We start from the raw sequence: 19,556 nt of genomic DNA on the forward strand, positions 1-19,556 counted from the left end.
TGATCTGGCCTCACAGATAACACTCAGCAACATGTTTGTACAGGGAAATCATGTCACCATGTGCTATTGTAGGGCTGAATAAATGGAATCTGCTTCTCCACCAACGATTGTTGCTCCACATGTATTTCAGTGACGCTTCAAAGGCTGATCGTGAAGTAATGACCAAATTCTGCAGGCAGCAGCAAGGTGTCTTGGTGACAAACCTAAAGCCATTGTCAGGGAGAATCTGTGATTCATACCCATGACAGAGTCCTGCCACATCTAAGGGACACAACTCTGAAAATCAATTTGTGGTGTGTTTGTGAACTGAGCCAAAACAAGGGATAAAGCATTGATGCAATGATCTAAGAAGTTCCTTAATTAGCTCTGCATTAATTCCTTTCTTGTTTCCCGTAACGACATCATTGTGTCCTTCACAGTCTTCCTCTCCTCCTCTGTGCTGTTTTTATTGGTGTGTCACTACAGACCATTCAGCTCTTCTTCTTTCAGTATTTCATCACTATGCAAGATCACCAACAAAGCAATTTCAACAATACTACCTCTGTCATGCATGCCACCATTAAAGTTTGTTTTGGGGACAACATAAAACCGTCCAATTTCGTGAACAAACTACAAACCAATTTCCTCTGAGTACAAATATTGCTTTTTATTTAAATGTTAGCAATAATACAGGCAGTAATTATCTTTTGTATATAAATATATTTCAAAATATGTCTGACATTTTTCTCACTTGGTAACACAACTTGATATGCTCTGTCATTTACAGCATAGGAGAGTGAAGAAAGGGGGATAACTCTGGTCAGGATTGCGTTAGCCTTGATGAAATCAACATGCACGAAGCATCAGGCAAAACATGCAGTTGACTGTGATACTGACACATTCACGAGCAAATTATTTCATGGCAAAACAGGCATACAACGAAACTGAAGTAATTTTCTCATGTGAAAATAATCCATTCCGATTAGTGTTGATGTGCATGTGATGTGCCAGTGAGCAAAGCTTGATCAACAACGTGCACAGATCAAGAAAATGCATGCAAATATATTTAAGTTGAAATGGAGTTCAGAACATAACTTAAGGTTTTAATACTGTTAAGCATTATTTCTAATAAGAAGGTGCAATACTGTTTCTTACTTCAGAACAATATTTGAATACATGCTCCATTTTTCAACACTGTTTTCCAAATTAAAAAAATGGTCCATTTCCACAGAGCAGGACAGATATTCAGAAGTGAGTGAATTGCAAGCAGCAGCTGTGGTATGATTATTACATGCAGTAATGAGTGAGTGAGTTGGGGTCTTACACCACTTTTAGCAATATTCCAGAAATATCGCAGCAGGGAACACTTTAGATGGGCATCACACATTGTACCCATGTGGAAAATCAAACCCGGGTCTTTAGTGTGATGAGCGAATGCTTTAACCATTAGGCTACCCAACCGTCTCGCATGCATTCAGGAAGTGTTAAGTGTTATGGAGAGTGAGAAGCTGAGGAATGACCCCTTTAAATGCTGTAAATGGCATGCTTTTTCCATTGTCAAATATGGGTTTAGTAAAGGATGTTGCCAAGGAGATGCATTGATGAGGATTTTGGTTATAAAATTAGGTTCTAAACTATCAACCAGAGTAGTTTGTCAGTATGTTATTAGGATGACAGCACACTAGGAAATAATTAATAGAACACAGAAAACCATAAAAATCGAATCAAATACAGAATCATGACATTTTCATTACCATAGCAGCATTCACCATGGTAACAAGCTGTCATGGTGACATGTTTTTGAAACCATGGTAACATGCATGACAAAACGCAAATCTGACCAATGAGGGCCCTCCTCCATCACCCCACTATGGGGTATTCCAGTAACAAAATTATAAAATTGTAGTGGGGAACATTTCAAACACCTTACTCAGAGACTACACTACAATGCTACCATCAGGTTGTGGAACAGATTTACTTAACACTGCCCAGTTACACCAGTAAGGTACAGGCATTAAGTAACATCTTTAGGAAGTCAAAATATCTGTTTGTATTAAGTACACTAAATCAATCTCTCTTTTAGGTTTGAAATATTCCCCAGTAAAGATTTAACACCATCATAGTTTACAAGAATACTCTAATGTACTCAATACTAACATCAGCATAGGTGAGAATAATCAAGTGGCTGGTAATATTCGTCAATAAGATCTATATACACAATTGTATTGCAAAGTTGATTTGCTAATCAATTGAAGTTAAAAAGCGACCTAAGTCAAGTTGTAATCAGACATCTGTCTTGAAGCAGGTAAGTTAGAAGACATTAGAGCAGTATCAGCAGTTGTAGGCTGAGTAGCTGTGAAACAGGCCCAAACCCCTCACATCACGACATCAGCAGTAACCCTGTCAATTCTACCGCTATTGCTCAGCCATATTCAAACACCTGATTTCTCCTATCATGTTGTAATTGTCAGGGGTTCAGTTTGAACAAAAGCAGTTATCGCCCTTTATATGGTACATTATCATAGCATGAGAAATTTGGTCAGTCTAAGTAAACTTATCCTCAGGACTTTTCGTTACACTCCACTACTGAGTCTAACAAAACCTTATGGGAGGTCACTTCAGGTAACCTTTGAGATTGACCAATCAGAACAAAGCTTATCAACTCGTGAAAGTGGACATTCGCACATACCTTTTGAACTTCTGATCTCGAAACTGTTCTTACCCGAACAATTCCGAAAGCTATTTAGCGTACGCTCGCTTCCGGATGATGAACACAGCGTACTTTACAACCATGACAACGGTGATTAAACAGACGTTGAAAATAGTGTTTTTGGCAATATTCATGGATGTCATCTTGTGGAAATATTAGCTAATGGTAACCATGTCAACAGAAACCTCAAAGCGTGTATAATGCAGGTCAAAATAACTGTGTTATATGTGGATTTCTGTTTGTGGAGAGATTTGTGTCAGTGACCTGAATATTTTGAAAGTCCCTCCGATCCCTGAATAGTAGCCGTTGTCTGATTGATTAAACCTGTTTAACCATTTCGCGTTTGATTGGACGGTCATTGGTCGCTCAAAGGTTACCTGACGCGACCTTCTACTAGGTTTTGTTAGACTTAGTGGTGGAGTGTAATGAAATACACTGAGGCTAAGTTTACTTAGACTGGAAATTTGGTCTAGATGTTTGCACAACTTTCAATGAGTGTAATACAGAAGTGATACATGCCTGAGAACATTTCAATACTCAACTGGAAATACCTGAAAGGGACAACTAGTAACAGATTCACACTGTCTACTATTACAGTAATGGCCATATACAGAGTGAACCTGCCATTTGGTAAATCAGTCCAGTCATAGCTTCATGTTTGGATACAAACGTTTACATCACTGTAAGTACATGTACATCAGTTTTAGAAATACAATGAATGATAAATTTTCCATAATCATAACAAATATTACCATTATCAATCAGTCCGGTAACAAAGCTGACCATTACGCGAGGCTAATAACACCTGTATCACCCATACTGGGGATTACGGGTTATTACTGGTACAGGCTCAGGGCTATTATGCTGCTACTTGATTACTGAAATCCTTAACTAAATTTCAACATTTACAGCATGCTAACTGTTCACTCCTTTTTTGCCAGTTTTTTTAAAAACAAAAAGAATCATCAAATGTTGATTTCATTGCTATTATGCAAATATACTGACAGAACACAAACATTCTCATTTTTTTAATATAAAGCAGGGGTAGTGTTGCTGTACCACTACTTTGTCCCAAAACCATAAACCAAAATTTACAATTTTTACAAATCAACCAAATCTATGTATGTACATTTACTTTTCACTTCTTGGAGGTAGGTGATTTTAAAAGGAACTCAGTCAAATATTCTTTGACATTATTGATATATATATAAATATCTATATCTATATCCAGAAACCTGCTTTCACCACTGCCATTTAACTATATAAAACACTTGGCTAAAACTTCCTTAAACGCTTACATATCGCCATGGAAAACAAAGGATAACTTAATGAAATGTCACTGGAGTAAGTGAACTTACAATCAGCATAGTATCATGAAAGTCCGACTCTAATACTCGAGAATAATGCTTTTATTAATTTATTCCAAGCACCAGTTCGTGTCAAACTTTTCACCAGATGGGTTCCAAAATGAATTCGATTCAAATATCTGATCTAATCTATGATCTATTTTAAATGAAATAAATTTTAAATTAAAACATACCTAACTGATAAAATAACATTTATACAAAGGTTAATAATAAATTCAGTCTTCCTTCAGTACACCTCAGGCCACATTACAAAGTTGCATTTGAAACAAATATGTACAGATCAGTTTTTGTTTTACTGTGAGCAAAATGCTCGAAATTATAACAAGGAATTTTCAGCTGTATGTGAGGCAAATATAAACAGTATAATTATCCAATTCTAAAATCATCAAAAAATGTTTCCAGAATATACAAAAATAATATACATACACATACATATATATATATATTTATATAATTCATACTGGTGTTGCTTTTACCTACTAGTTTCAAACTATAATACTTCGTGTGCAAAAGGGAAAGTGGTTATCTCCCCTGGCATGTTAGAGTTACCTCCCTTTCAATGAATACCTGCTCAAGCATTAATGAAAGAAAATATGAAATCAAGTTTCTGTAATGGTATTCCAAAAGAGAAGCAACTCTCAATGACCAGTTTCAACATTTGTACAACACTTTTTTTTCGCTAAATGATACTATAACTTTGTATTGTGAATACATTGTACATATATTCAATGAAGAGTGATATGAACATAATGACACTGCCGATGAAACATATATTAAACTTTCATTTCCCCCCTCCCTTATAGTTGCATAGATTTAGAAAAAAGAAACAAAACACAACTGACTTCATATTATGACAACTCAAATAGCTTGAAACATGTACCCTTACATTGCATTACATTTGGCTCCTGTTCTCAAAGCAATTACAGCATGACAGTTGCAACTTTATGATAAGGAATGGTTAGATAACCATTATAGCAGGGACAGTTGAAATAAGCTTCACACAAAAACCCTGTCTTCGAGGTTCCTAAACAACTAGACTACTTACTGTTCACATGAGATTCGCTCACAAAGTTACGACAATCATGTTGTTTTCTTTATTTGCAAAACCAAACTCTCCTTCCGCCCCTACTCCCTACATTGCACAAGTAAAGTCCAGGAACACAGAATGATGGGTAACATTGTAACAAGCCTACATTAAATGAAATCGTTGTTTTTCTGCTCAAAGAAGCTGCACAGGAATCTATGTACAATTTCGTCAGCTTGACGATAGACATTCATTTTACTTTAAAAAAAAAGAAAAAAAAAAAAAAAAAAGAAACGGAGAATATAGCCTTATTTTCCTAACAACTTTTCCTATTTCAGTTTGTATTTATGATCTTGTATGGGAACGCATGATGACCACACACGGTGACGACCCTAGAAGTATTTAAAGTCACCTCTTTTGGGTTGTCTGCTCCTGCTTATATCAGGTGCTGGAGGTGGTACTGGGGGCGCTGGTGGCTGGTCGTTAGGAAGGAAGTTGTTGTAGTTGCCACTGTTTCGATCACGTCCCAATTCCTGAAACAGTTACGTAAATTCTTATTACACTCAGACCAGAATCCATTTCTCAGATTTATTCAATGTGCATGTAACTTCTAAATACATTTGTTCAAAACTCTTTCATTCACACATGCATAATGCATTAACCCTAAAAAACTTAAACGAATCATGTGAAATATATTTTCAGGTGTGCTTTTAACTGTTAAAGTATAAAAGAAATTAAACAGAAATTCAATAACATCAACTCTGCAAGAGTGATGGGTAGGTCTGAGGGTGAAAGTGAGTGAGTGAGTTGATTTTCAGGCCGCTAAGCAATATTCCAGCAATATTCCAGCAATATTCCAGCAATATCACGGCAAGGGATACCACAAATGGTACCCATGTGAGGACTTGAACCTGGGGCTTTGGCGTGACAAGTGAATGCATGAATCACAGGGTAACCTCGAGTGAATGTAAGAATGGAGCATGCATACCAATGTGTTTGTGCAGTGGCCATAATTGAGTCTCGGTCATATATATCAGTGACTTAGTGAGTGAGGAACAGCTTTGAACAGTACTTCATTTACAGGACATACAAAAGTTGAAACCATGGATGACAACAGAGGAACAATCAGGGCAATTTAGGATTCAAACCCATAATCATGCTCTGATGCAACTCCACAAAACTGACCTATCACTGCTCTTTCTTTAGAGAAGTAAGAGAGTGAGTATGGTTTTACGCTGTTATAAGCAGTTTTCAGCAATATCACGGCAGGAGACACCAGAAATTGGCTTCACACATTGTACTGTGGGGAACTGAACACGGGTCTTCAGCATGATCAGTGGATGCTTAAACCACTAGGCTACCACACCGCCCTTCATGGTTGATGATACAAGCAACAATGTGTTCAGCCCATGCACCAGGATCAGATAAGTCACAAGAGTTGTCTCCCTTGGTCATCGAGGTACAACTGCAGTCACTGTAGCTAACAAGTCCTGTTTGGGTTGGACTCCATACATGCTATCTAACAGGACCACATCTGTTAATTCTATGCACCACAAGGGGTTAAACCAAGTAATAACCGTCAACACACCATGCAAGATATTATTGTTACACCCATCACCAGGTTAGATAACTTTGGTTAAGGAAGAAGTCCTATGTCTTACTATTCACATGAAGATACTATTCAGGGGAGAAGTACCTCACAAATCAAACCCAAATTATGCAGGACAACTTTTCCAAGAACAAAAGTCCCACATTTTAATTACTGAACAGTCCAATAGTGAATTTGAAAGGGTTAACCCTTGAGCATGAACACAGACATCTTAATAATATAATTCCAACCACGATTTAAATGAGATCTGGCACTTGATATGAATGAAATGTCATAAAAAGTCACAGGGAGCTTGAGAAGAAAGAGTGTATATAGAATAGCAGAGAAGATGCACAAATGGACACAGACATTGTATATTAGAAGTAGACAGCCTGGTGATGAGTGTTCCTTGTACAATATAGTCCACCAACACAAAACCATAGGACACAAGTAATTGACCATTCCATATTCCTTAAGGTGGAACTTCACTCCTAAATAGCTCATCCAGGGCAACAAACACTGCTCTTTACAAAACTGACCTAGATATTTTTTTTTCAAATAAAACTCCCAACAATCTGTGTTAGATGTTACACTAAAAAACATTAAAAGGTAATTCCATTGTAAAATGTGGACCATGAAATAAAGTAACCTGTAACAAGAAAACCCTTTCCTTCAGCAATAGTATTATTCTGATATGTTAAAAATCCCATAAACATCTCTTTATTAGATATGCAGAAAATCCAATAAACATCTGTTTATTAGATTTGTGAAAAATCTGGTAACATATGTTTATTGGGGATGCAACAATTTGGTTTGATTCATCAAAAATCAAATCCAAGATTTAGTTCCCGTATGACTATACTGATTTGATATCATGATGAATTTATCTCTGAGTGGGACAAGAGACCATTTTACAACAGGGCTGCTCCCTTATCTTACTGTCTGGCTGGCACTCAAGAGGTGGGTGTTTCAGGATTCCATCGCCCCCAACCAACCTCTCAGAAGTGCTCAAACAGAAGTTAAATACATTAACACACTGAGTGCCATGATATAAATGTTTCAGAAAATAATGCTGTCCAATGAAAATGCACAAATTCTTTATTAATCAGTACCTTCTTCCACTGATATCAATAGTATCCCATGCCCCACGAGTGATACAACAAATAGTTACCATGACTACTATGACACGATGTTTCGACACAAGACATTGTAGTATACCAGGAAACACTTGATTCCAACAACACTCTTCATGCTGTTATTTTTTTTTATCAGAACAGTTGACAACTTCTTTCACAATTTAAGACAATTTGACAGTAACTTCTAAAAATTTCGATCTGGCATTCAATAAATGATGTTGTGTTTCTGGTCATATTTTTTTCATGTGGATTCTTTGAAAAATAAATATGAAGTGTTTGCTTGTTAGATGAAAATACAAAAACAAAACAAGCACAATCTCATGCACACACATGCATGCGCACACACACAAATATACCCCAAAAACAGATGTGCGCACACACAAACACACTCAAACCTCCACTGAATTATTCTCCTTCCAGAACCAACATGAATATTGTAATCAGAGTGAGTGAGTGAGTGAGTTTGGTTTTACGCCGCTTTTAGCAATATTCCAGCAATATCACGGTGGGGGACACCAGAAAATGGGCCTCACACATTGTACCCATGTGGGGAATCGAACCCGGGTCTTCGGCGTGACGAACGAACACTTTACCACTAGGCTACCCCACCGCCACTTGTAATCAGAACCACAACAACATTTACGTCTTTTCAAAATATGATTCTGTAAAATTTCCTTGCTTGCATGAAAGAAGTTGTTAGCCAAGTATGATGTAAGACAAAGACAAGAGATGGAATGATGCAGTGTTTACACATTCAGGGTGTTAATATGGCAAGCTTATAACATACTCCAACTGGCTACCTACGGAATCAATGCTGCTCAACTAATTGCGGGGAACCTGAATAAAAGACACAGTAACATGACCAAGATGACAGAACAGATGTGATTGGTTGAAGGACTTATCCATCTAACACGGAAGGAATAAAAAAAAAAGAAAAAAAAAGCATTTCTCTCGTCTCTAAGTTTATGTTTCATTCTTGAAGATTTCTTTTTATATATAATTGTAGAATGTTGCTAAAACATTTATCTGACAACAATAGTCTGTGATTCCAATCCAATACAGTTAAACTCCTCACAAAGAATGGTCCTATATAAATTCAGGCATATTGTATGTCTTGGATACAGTATACAGGAAAACTGCATCAGTCAAAACAAAAGAAGAGGACAATGATAGTGACAATGATAGTCACAAAATAGTCACATGCCAGTCATGTTATACATTAATTACTGAAAGAAAGAAGAAACAAGATTCATTCTCTGCAGATAGTCAAGAACAACAATGCAGGCATGCAGTATCGAGATCCTGCAAACATTAGTGTACATTTCCTTTCATTCACAATATTTACACTGATACACAACTTTGACACTGCGATGATCATGCATTGAAGCAGACATGCCTCAACACTAATATTGTGTACCTTAGTCCTATTTATGCATGTATGTCAACTTTTACTATATCAGTATTGCACTGAAACAAAGTGAAAAATTAAATGTTACTGAAGCTGCCAAAATAACTCTGAATCCATATATATTCTCGCCAATCTTTCAGGTTGATGTTGTTTTAAATATAAGTGAAGCATTATCTTTGTGTGACATATACAAATGGAGAAAAGTTCAGGAACAAAATATTTTCACATGACAGTGGTTAATCTACCAAGCCAAAGTGATTTCTGTATTCCAACTAAGGTTTATCATGTATGGTCAAAACAGGTCAAATGTAATCATACAAAACTACCAGGCATTCCTTAACTTGTTTCAGTAGTATGCTTTTCTAGAATTTTACAGAATACAGCTATATACAGAAGTTTCAAAGATTTGTGACGATTAAAGAGAAACAATCTATTTTTGCACACTGCCTTACTCATATTTACATATCAAATATTTGACAGTAGATCCAACAACTTGATTGGATCAATAACTACATAACTACATAAATAACTAAATAACTACAGCGAAAATCATTCTTTTTTTTATAGTGTTTTGTATCTCCTTTACGACAGCCATGATGTATTATAGCTCTAAAGTGCTAAGATGGCTTCGGAGATAAGAGGTCCTTAACATGAGCACAGGAATACTCCTTCAGCGTTGTCTGTAATGGAAATTCCACTATAAAAATGCTACATACTCTAAATGTCATTGCTGTTCCTGCTATTGCTATCGTCAGAGGATAAATCTGAGACGCCAATTTCATCATGAAGGAAAGTTTCCAGTACAAAGCCCAACAAAACCATACTTCACAGAAGATGGAGAACACAAGAACACCCAGAGTATACATACCACATATCAAAAAGTCTATTTATGAATAGGTACATTAACGCTGTACATGGAGTAAATTTCAATCCATCAAGTTTGTACACTAAATACTTATGAGTGAAAATAATCAACTACAAAATGAGAGGCATTTAGTGCTAAAGCACTGAAAAATGGATAGGCCATTAACAATAAAACATTCTGTTGAGACTGTATCTGATCCCGCTTGTATATTTGGTTTATCAATCTTTTTCACAGGTCAGACTGTATCATAAAATTTCATGACTGACTAACCGTTCCGTAATCCTTGATCTCTGACAGTATAGTGTAAGGGGCATAACCCATTTCCCCCTTGTAGTTGCGCACTTTCCACCACTTCCGACTGTTGTCTACCACCTGAAGCACAAACAAACCAATTGTTTGCAATTCATAAACACAGTTTGCAGCCAACAAACCAGAGGCAAAAATTACTGCATATACTCTAGAATCTTACTGATCAGGTTGTAGAAAATTGGGAATCTATATGGATTAAACTGAGGTTGGACATTATTACCTCACAGGGTAGTCAGATGTGGGTTATATCATATACATGTACGTAAAAACACTGAAATATTCTGCATGTCTCATTAAACCGGTAAGTAAATAAGTAAAAGATGTTTGTCAGATGCTGACCTGAGGGACGATCTAAAGGATGACATGGAAGTGTTGGCGGGATAATATGGGGCATCAGGGAATAACAAGGGGTATGGGGGGGAAAGATAACATGGGGGTGTTGGGGATATATCACAGGGTGGTAAGGGATGACACTGGGTGTTGGGGATAACATGGGTGTCAGGGATATATCACAGGGTGGTAAGGGATGACACTGGGTGTTGGGGATAACGGGTGTCAGGGGTTAACAATAGGTATGGGGGATATATCACAGGGTGTCAGTGGTTAACATGGGGTGGGGGTGAGGGATAACATGTCTACTGAGGGATATACTATGATATGCTGCTGGGAAAAAAAAAAGGGGTATGGGTGATAACAAGGGTCAAAAGGAAAGGTGTTGAAATGGGTGATAACAGGGGAGAAGATAACATGTATTGATTGGGGGATAACATGAGAGTTCACTGCATGTACTGTGTTCATCTAGTGACAGCAACTCACCTGCAAGATGTCTCCTTTATTCACCGATATTTCTTTTTGATTTTTGCCCTTTCTTTCATGAAGCGCTTCATACACTCTACAAACAAAAACATTTCAATTAATTGTCATCAATAAACTGATTGAAACCCCCCCCCCCCCCCCCCCCAAACATGCTGTTCAACAACTCCACAGAATCTTCTACATAAAACGACCCATTCTAGGTAAAGCAAATGGTGTTAATTTCTACATTGAAACTTCTCAGCAATATTCCAGCAATATCACAGTGGGTGACACTAGAAGTCAGCAATATTCCAGCAATATCACAGTGGGTGACACTAGAAGTCAGCAATATTCCAGCAATATCACAGTTGGGGACACTAGAAGTCAGCAATATTCCAGCAATATCACAGTGGGTGACACTAGAAGTCAGCAATATTCCAGCAATATCACAGTGGGTGACACTAGAAGTCAGCAATATTCCAGCAATATCACAGTGGGTGACACTAGAAGTCAGCAATATTCCAGCAATATCACAGTGGGTGACACTAGAAGTCAGCAATATTCCAGCAATATCACAGTTGGGGACACTAGAAGTCAGCAATATTCCAGCAATATCACAGTGGGTGACACTAGAAGTCAACAATATTCCAGCAATATCACAGTGGGTGACACTAGAAACGGCCTTCACATATTGTACCCATGTGGGGAATCAAACACAGGTGTTTGGGGCGATGAGTAACTTTAACTTTAAGCTTTAACCACTATTCAAGTTGTCAAAGAGCACAAGTTATTTGGGCATGTGAAAAGTCACGGATTCAAATACCAAACTGCCTCAAAGGTGTGTCTTGGTACATGAGGTCCATAACTGCATCAGTCTATTCAAAGCAGCATTAAACTCCACTCACTCATAAACGTCAATGACCAAAGATGCCTGCTGATCAAAATGCTATGAGAAAGAATTAAAAATCTAGTCATTCACACATGTGAAGAATGGTATCCCAAAATTATGAGTGAGTTCAGCTTTGTGCTGCCTTCAGCAGTATACCAAGTATATGGTGGAGATCAGTAAATAGTCCGGACCAGAAAATCCACTGATCAACACTATGAGCATTGATCAACGCCACTGGCATATGACAATAGCTGTCAAACAAGTCAGTGAGCCTGACCACCCAATACTGTTTGTCGCCTCTTATGACAAGCATAGGTTAATGAAGATTGATTTTAACCTGAATCATCACTGATGTATAGCAGCTTGAAAAATTAGTAAATAGAGATAAATGGTCCATATGATAGGTGACACTTACTGATGACCACCCCTCCTCAGTTCGTCCATGTAGGCTGCATTGTCTTCATCTCGTGTTGATGTAGGAGACTGGCGTCTCATTTCAGGGCGATTTCTAGAAACATGAGATACTCCACAATCAGCCTTACATGAGAAGTAAAAATATTCTTTTATCATTATGAAAACAGAGATAATTACATACAGTTTATAGATCATAACAGAATAACTGTTACTGGTTTTACTGCACATTCCTATTAAGTAGTAATAATGGTCTTGATTTTATTAAACTTAAAAAGAACCAACATTCTGAAACTTGAAAAAAATGAATAATATACTTCATAGAAGGAAGAGACTGAAGCTGGAAGGAAGGCAGTTCCAACATGGTCTCTATCTGTCGGAGCAGTGATGTTTTTCAATATATGACATCATTTTATAAAAATAACTAGCATATACAATAATAAAACATATAATCTAAAGTTTTCGAGGTTAAGCTGTAAATCCACTGCAAACGTTTAAACCACAGGTTAGTTTTAACAAAACAAAAACATTAAAGATGAGTACCGTGTCACAGCTGAAGTAAGTGTTAGTACATTATTAGATCAAATCTGAAAATAACTACATCCTTTCTGAGTTCCTGTTGTTGCTTGTTTCATTGCCACAGTGAATAGACTATAACAATGCAAGGGTCACACATTACACCTGCATGAGAAATCAAACTAGCGACTATGGTGTGACAAATGAATGCTTCAACCACTGGGTTTCTCAACTAGCATTTTAGGAATTAGATAATCTAAGGCTAGAGTGTTCTCATAAGTCCATATGTAAATCACTGGATCAAAAATTATTTCATTGCTGCAAGTTGAAGCAAGCAACAGCTTAAGTCAGGAAAGACAACTCTTGCAGGACCAGAGGTAGACAGCACAAGGAGAGGATTCAACATGGACGAAAGGGACCTTCTCAAAATATTATGGGGACAATTCCAAGGTGGTGGTGATGCACATAGGGAGGATCCCTCATGAGGAAGAGAATTTGTACTGGAAGAAATATCCAGTTTGTAAAATCCAATTGGCTTGTGGTTGGAAACGGTTTTGTAATCAAAATAAGCACATGCAAACCCAAATTACCAAAAAATTTAAATGTCAAACCATGCACTTTGAATAGTACCTTTCGGCTTTCCCTCTGCTTAAACAATATTTAGAGATCACTGAGATTCAACAAGAATTTTGACATCAGAGCTCTAATTTTAAAAATTAAGACAGCATTCTTTACAAGTTCGAAAGCACCATTTCAAAATACTACCTTTACTACATACGATTACGATCTCGTGAAAAAAGCATTAAAGACGGATAAGCAGGTTTTCAAGATACCCATGTCAACACTGGTATCTCTGGGCATGTACAGACTACAAGCAGGGCAAGCCAAACCAGGCACACTCAAGTAGATCCTCTGGATTTATATCCAACCTCTCTTGGGGCTGTTCTACGTATTCTGGATATGCAGCTGAAGTACTCTGAATAGCATGCCTTGGTGGACTCGGCGGCCGTGGGCTTGGTGGGCGTGGTGATGGGCGTGGTGGTTCAAATCTACGCTGATAGTCATCCTCTGGAGGGTAGGATGGCTGTGAGAAGAATATATACAACATGAAAATTTCCCTTTGAAATCAATCTGAATGTGTAAAAGCAACAATTTCTCCCAATTCATTAGTTTTGAAACATCTGTAAGATTGTACTTCACAGATGTAAAAGAGGACCACTAATCTTATTACACAACTATTACATAAAGTCCTTGAAGGTAACTTTTCAGTTCATGAAAAAACCAATCAAGAATATTGTAGAAAAGCGTAAATCCCATAACTTCAAAATACTTACTAGAATCTTTGTGTATTCAGACATTCTAGGAATTTCAAACTCCTTCCAATTTCAACCTTGCATGCCTATATACTGATTCTTGAATAAGATACACTGTGTGTTAATATCCTTAGTGCAGCCAGCATGACAGTGAATTGATACTGAAGGTCCGTATTTCACATAACGATTGTAGCGCTACGACTCTCGCATCTCCTAGACTTTAGCAGAGTTACAACTGTATAGCGCTACAACAGCTTTGTGAAACAGGGCCTCAGTAATGGCAATGTGAGAAAATACAAGTGGCAGATGTTACCATATATATTTACCACCACAGCACAGGTAGACACAAAGTTACACGATTACATACATTGTATTAACAATGCCTACACAGAGGATATAATATGTAATATTGTTAATACAGAGGCATATGGTATACGATGTATATCTACTGGTATGTATGATACAGTGTTGAGATATATGCTGTTAATATCTAGACTTGACCATGACGTCAATGCAAGTTTACATGATCAAAGGATCAAACTTGAAATATCTAGAATTTGACATTAGACATCTATGTAGCTTCAGATTTAAGTATGTGACTGAGTTAAAGTCTACGTTGCTTTTTTTTAAGCAATATTCCAGCAATATCACTGTGGGGGAGCCCAGGGCTTCACACATTGAACACATGAGGGGTATCTAACCCGGGTCTTCAGCATGACAAGCCAACACACTGACCACTTGCCTACCCAACTGCTCCACTTCAGATTCCAAGTTGAAAAGTACGGATTCAGAATTTGAAAACCGTCAAATAAATGTCAAAGACAATCTGCTATTTTTGAATGTGTCCCACAAGATAAATGATTTCAATAGATTCAGCTGAACAGCCAATGTGTGAGCCATTTTGATTTTGTGTGACTAGAAATCATATTCCAAATGTTGTTTTTCTGACCTGGTAAGCTCTGCCATGTTGGATGAGTTTGTTCTAACATGATTGGCGTAAGGATGACTTCAGGATAATGTTTAATTCTATCAAGAATTAGATGAGAGGATCAGTGTCATGAAAGATGCTATCATGACTTCACATGTGTGTAAAAACAACTGAAACATACATTCTTCTACTGCCTTCTATATACACAACTGAATATATTTGCACAAAAGATATTATGTTACATAATCATATCCACACATTCAGCATGCTGGATTAAACCAAACTTAAGGACATTTGCATGGGTGTTTACAGAATAGTGTTTACAGAATAGTGTTTTGGAAAGGTCTAAACTGAAGCTCTTCAAAAAGGAAGGGATAAGCTGATTATTTGTGCTGTTTGTTTGGCAACAAGTATTTATTTGAAAAAAAACCTCCAAAACATTGATATTATTTAAATAATATATCAGTAGTGCCATATCAGATGGCAAATGACAAACATGGCCAAACATGACACTGACATAGATACAAAATATACTTGGGAAAGGTTCATGCAGCCATGAAACCAAATATCAAGCATAACTTCAATGACAGGATTACTATGGGAGTCCATTCAATGGTTTTACTACTGAACTGAAATCAATATATACTGACAGAAGCAAATATGGGAACACCCCTTCATTGTAGCGTTCCTCTATTTTCAGATTTTCTCCCTTATTTGTTTCCCTCAGCATATATCTAAGTTGTAAACAGACAAAATCTGGGATTTCTTGGGACACACTCCAGCAAATCATAAGACCATGCATACCATGGAATACATTTTGAACATACAATTACCAACAATGTAAACACACCATAACATGACTGTTGCTGCAGAACAGTGAAAGAGTGGGGTTAGAGTTTGGGTTTCTGAAATTATTCTTAAATCTGGATCTCAAATGCTATGAAATCCATCATTTTTACAAATCAATTCTAATGAAATCTGATAAAATGATTTACCAAAATTACATAAAAATTTTTTAAATAAAAAAATGTTATGAAATCTGCAATCATTTCAAAAACCCATTTGGATCATTTCACGAAACATGTCATTTATAATTTCAAGAGCAACTAGTATATATTTTAATGACTGAATCAATGTTTATACTTAATCACTTAAATTTTAAATGAAGCCATATGCTTTGAAGAAAAAAAATCAACAGCAACATTAAAACGATATTAAGAAGTATCAAAACAAAACTACATTTAAAAAAAATACTATCAATTATTTTAACCTGAACAACCATTTCGTGAAATGCTCCTGAGAAGACGGGTTAAATAATATTACCATTTGCCTAGTGTCCGACTCAAGCGTGTGGTTCATGATTTGGTTGTGGTGGGCAAGAACCGCTGCCTCTAATGGTACCTGAGGGGGAGGAAGTTGAGGAGCATCCTCAATCACGCTTGGCGATGGTCGCCAGCCATCATAGAACACTGGGTTAAACGGGGGCGTGTAGCCTCTCCACTCATCTCTGAAAGAGATATAACAAATACATGTAACTATAATATACAAAATATATAAAACAAACTAAAACAAATAAAAATAATTTAACAAAAATGGCATTTAATACTGAAAATGAATATTTGTGCCAAATATTGGTGGCTTGCTATTGACAGAATGAGTTGGGTTTTACACCCAAACCGAACAATATCAATGAAGCGGACACCTGAAATGGGCTTCACATGTCTTACCCATGTGGGGAATCGAACCTGGTCCTTCGGCGTGATGAACGAATGCTTTAACCACAAGTTTGAATTGGGTACCATTCCGCAAAGCTATCGCAGCGCTAAGATGATCGTAACTCTCATACTTTAACACAGACTCATAACTGTTGTTGCCCTACGATTACATTAAGGAATGGGGCATGGAACCACAAATGTCCCCACGGCTAATGGTTTTGATAGACTTCTTGGTATAATGACACTGTAAGGTCTCAAGACCTGAGCAACTAGCTGATACGACTAGCCAAAAAAAGTTTCTGGAGTTCAAATCTAATTCACGGTGGGTTTGGTTAGTCGTATCTGACCTGCTAGTAGTCCATTTCGGTCCAAGTGCCTGCCACAACTCGATCTCCTTTGACGTCAGGCAGTTGAGCAGCAGTTGTTTCGCTTCATAGGTGAGGACTGGACATATCGCCTGGTCAGCCAAGTCACGGTTGCCATGGAAAGGGTCGCGACTGGCTTCGTAGATCAGACTTAAAGGTGTAAACAGGAAGTGAACCAACTCTGGAGCATTTGGGTCATGGATGTGCGCCTTTAACTTGGCCTGTGGAGATAGAACTCATGGTAGGAAGGTAGAAACAGCATTGCTAGTTGTCTCACAAACTATGTACCCTGGTTGGTATAATTCCTGCTTTCAATAGAGAAACTGAAAGATTTCACAGCCTTGCGACCTTTATAACATATTTTTACATTACAGGGCCCTGTTGATTAAGAGTATCTTTGTTCTAAGACTATTGTAAGTCTGTGTAAAAGCATGTGAGTTGTTGTGATGACCTGCTATCAGGGCCTTGATTTTCGAAGCTCTTTTAGCGCTAAGATTGTCGTAAGTGCCATACATTAACATAGACTACGACTATCTTAGCGCTAAGAGAGGTTAAAAATCTAGGCCCTGGTCTTGAAACTTTAGCTGTAGTAGTGTCATTATTGCTTCACAAATTGGCCAAGGCTCTTCTGGCTCCAGACTGATTTAACACTTGCTCCAAGTAACGATTACAAACGTCTCATCAAGAACATACATCTTGAACACACAGATCTTGCTTACAGTGCTAACCCCTTATTCAGACAACTTGCATATAAACTGTGCCTCCAGTCCACTAACTTTGGAACTACTGGCACCACCTCAACACCCATTTTCCAAAATCATGGAACCGCTTTTGGATCTTCAACTAAACCAACATTATCCTAACAAATTCATGAAGTCCATAGAGACAAAGTGAATTAACTCACCAGGAGGTTGAATGAAAACTTGAACTTTTGGAAAATATCGACAAAATCACTGGCAGGCGGTGGTCTGGCTCTGTGACTCAACATACCATCTGGAACAAAGTTGAACAATGTTAGAATTCAATACTCCCATCACATATTGTCTTCATCTACAAACTTGGGAATGTAGTTTAAGTTCATATGTAGTCAAAGTCCATGCACAGAGAATGAAGCACTCCATGCTTGTCTGTAGATACATTGTCAAAGATGATGCTCTGTGTCTATCATTACATCAATGCCCAGAAATGTAGTTGTTGGTTGTGAAATGTTGCACACTGCACTTAGCAATATTCCAGCTATATGGCGTCAGTCTGCTAATAATTGACTCTGGACCAGAGAATCCAGTGATCAACAGCATGAACATTGATCTACTGCATTCGATGACATATGTCTACCTAGTCAGCGAGCCTGACTACCTGTTAGTTGTTTCTTACAACAAACATGGGTGAATGAAGATCAATTCTAACACTGATCATAAAGGGTCCCATCAAGGAAATGACAAGATATGTGGAGCTTGGTGAAATATGTGTGCACACAAAACTCTTATATCCCAGCTGGTGGTGAACACAGGGGAATGAAAATGAAATAAATACATAACTGAAACACTGAGCACACAAAAAATAATTAATTTGCATTTTTAAGTGAAAATATGGCCTGATATGAACACAATCCATCACATTGAAATTGAAACATGCTTACGTTCATGCATATTATTAAAATTCATTTTGTCTTAAATTAATACACATAAAATCAAACCAAGTTCAACAGAAGAAATAATTCAACACTGAGGGAACAGTTTTCCATGCAAATGCCTAATAACTAGCAACATTCCACATGTAACAGCACTGGGATACCGAGGTCACCATACAAACCCTGTTTTCTGTCTATGTTTCCAGCGAAGCATTAATATGTATGGCAAGTATTAATGTAAGTAATTGTGAGAGTTACTGATGTAATGAAACAAAGTACTGTCCTATACCTCATATATGGAAAACAAGTGTATGTTTAGGTCCTACTTCATAAGATGATCTCACAGACCGACAGACAGACAGACAGACAGGGCCCTAACATCATAGACTCATGAATGCTTTGTTTGATGATGAAGATAATGACAGTAGAGCAAGTGTGGTTTTACGCAACTTTCAGCAAAGTTCCATAAATATCACAGCAGGGTGAATGGGATTCACTAATTGTAGCCATGTCTGGGATCAAACCCAGCCTTCAGCATGATGAGAGAACGCCTTAGCCACTAGGCTACACCACTGAACAGTTGATGACGATGATGACAATTACAACAT

General features: G+C 37.4%; 1 protein-coding gene across 1 annotated transcript in view; it reads right to left on the reverse strand.

Annotated features, from left to right (window-relative positions):
• The window catches only part of LOC137262064 (epidermal growth factor receptor kinase substrate 8-like), a 77,662-nt gene that overhangs the window by 19,882 nt on the left and 38,224 nt on the right, over window positions 1-19,556 (reverse strand). The window contains exons 12-19 of the mRNA XM_067799851.1: window positions 18,223-18,311; window positions 17,301-17,539; window positions 16,562-16,745; window positions 13,927-14,081; window positions 12,486-12,578; window positions 11,203-11,278; window positions 10,348-10,449; window positions 5,493-5,613 (exon numbers count right to left, since the gene is read on the reverse strand). Of these exons, the coding sequence (XP_067655952.1) occupies window positions 5,493-5,613; window positions 10,348-10,449; window positions 11,203-11,278; window positions 12,486-12,578; window positions 13,927-14,081; window positions 16,562-16,745; window positions 17,301-17,539; window positions 18,223-18,311 (1,059 nt within the window). The remainder of the gene's footprint in view (window positions 1-5,492; window positions 5,614-10,347; window positions 10,450-11,202; window positions 11,279-12,485; window positions 12,579-13,926; window positions 14,082-16,561; window positions 16,746-17,300; window positions 17,540-18,222; window positions 18,312-19,556) is intronic.

Source organism: Haliotis asinina, chromosome 14 (genome assembly GCF_037392515.1).
Source record: "Haliotis asinina isolate JCU_RB_2024 chromosome 14, JCU_Hal_asi_v2, whole genome shotgun sequence".
Taxonomy (NCBI): Eukaryota; Metazoa; Mollusca; class Gastropoda; order Lepetellida; family Haliotidae; genus Haliotis; species Haliotis asinina.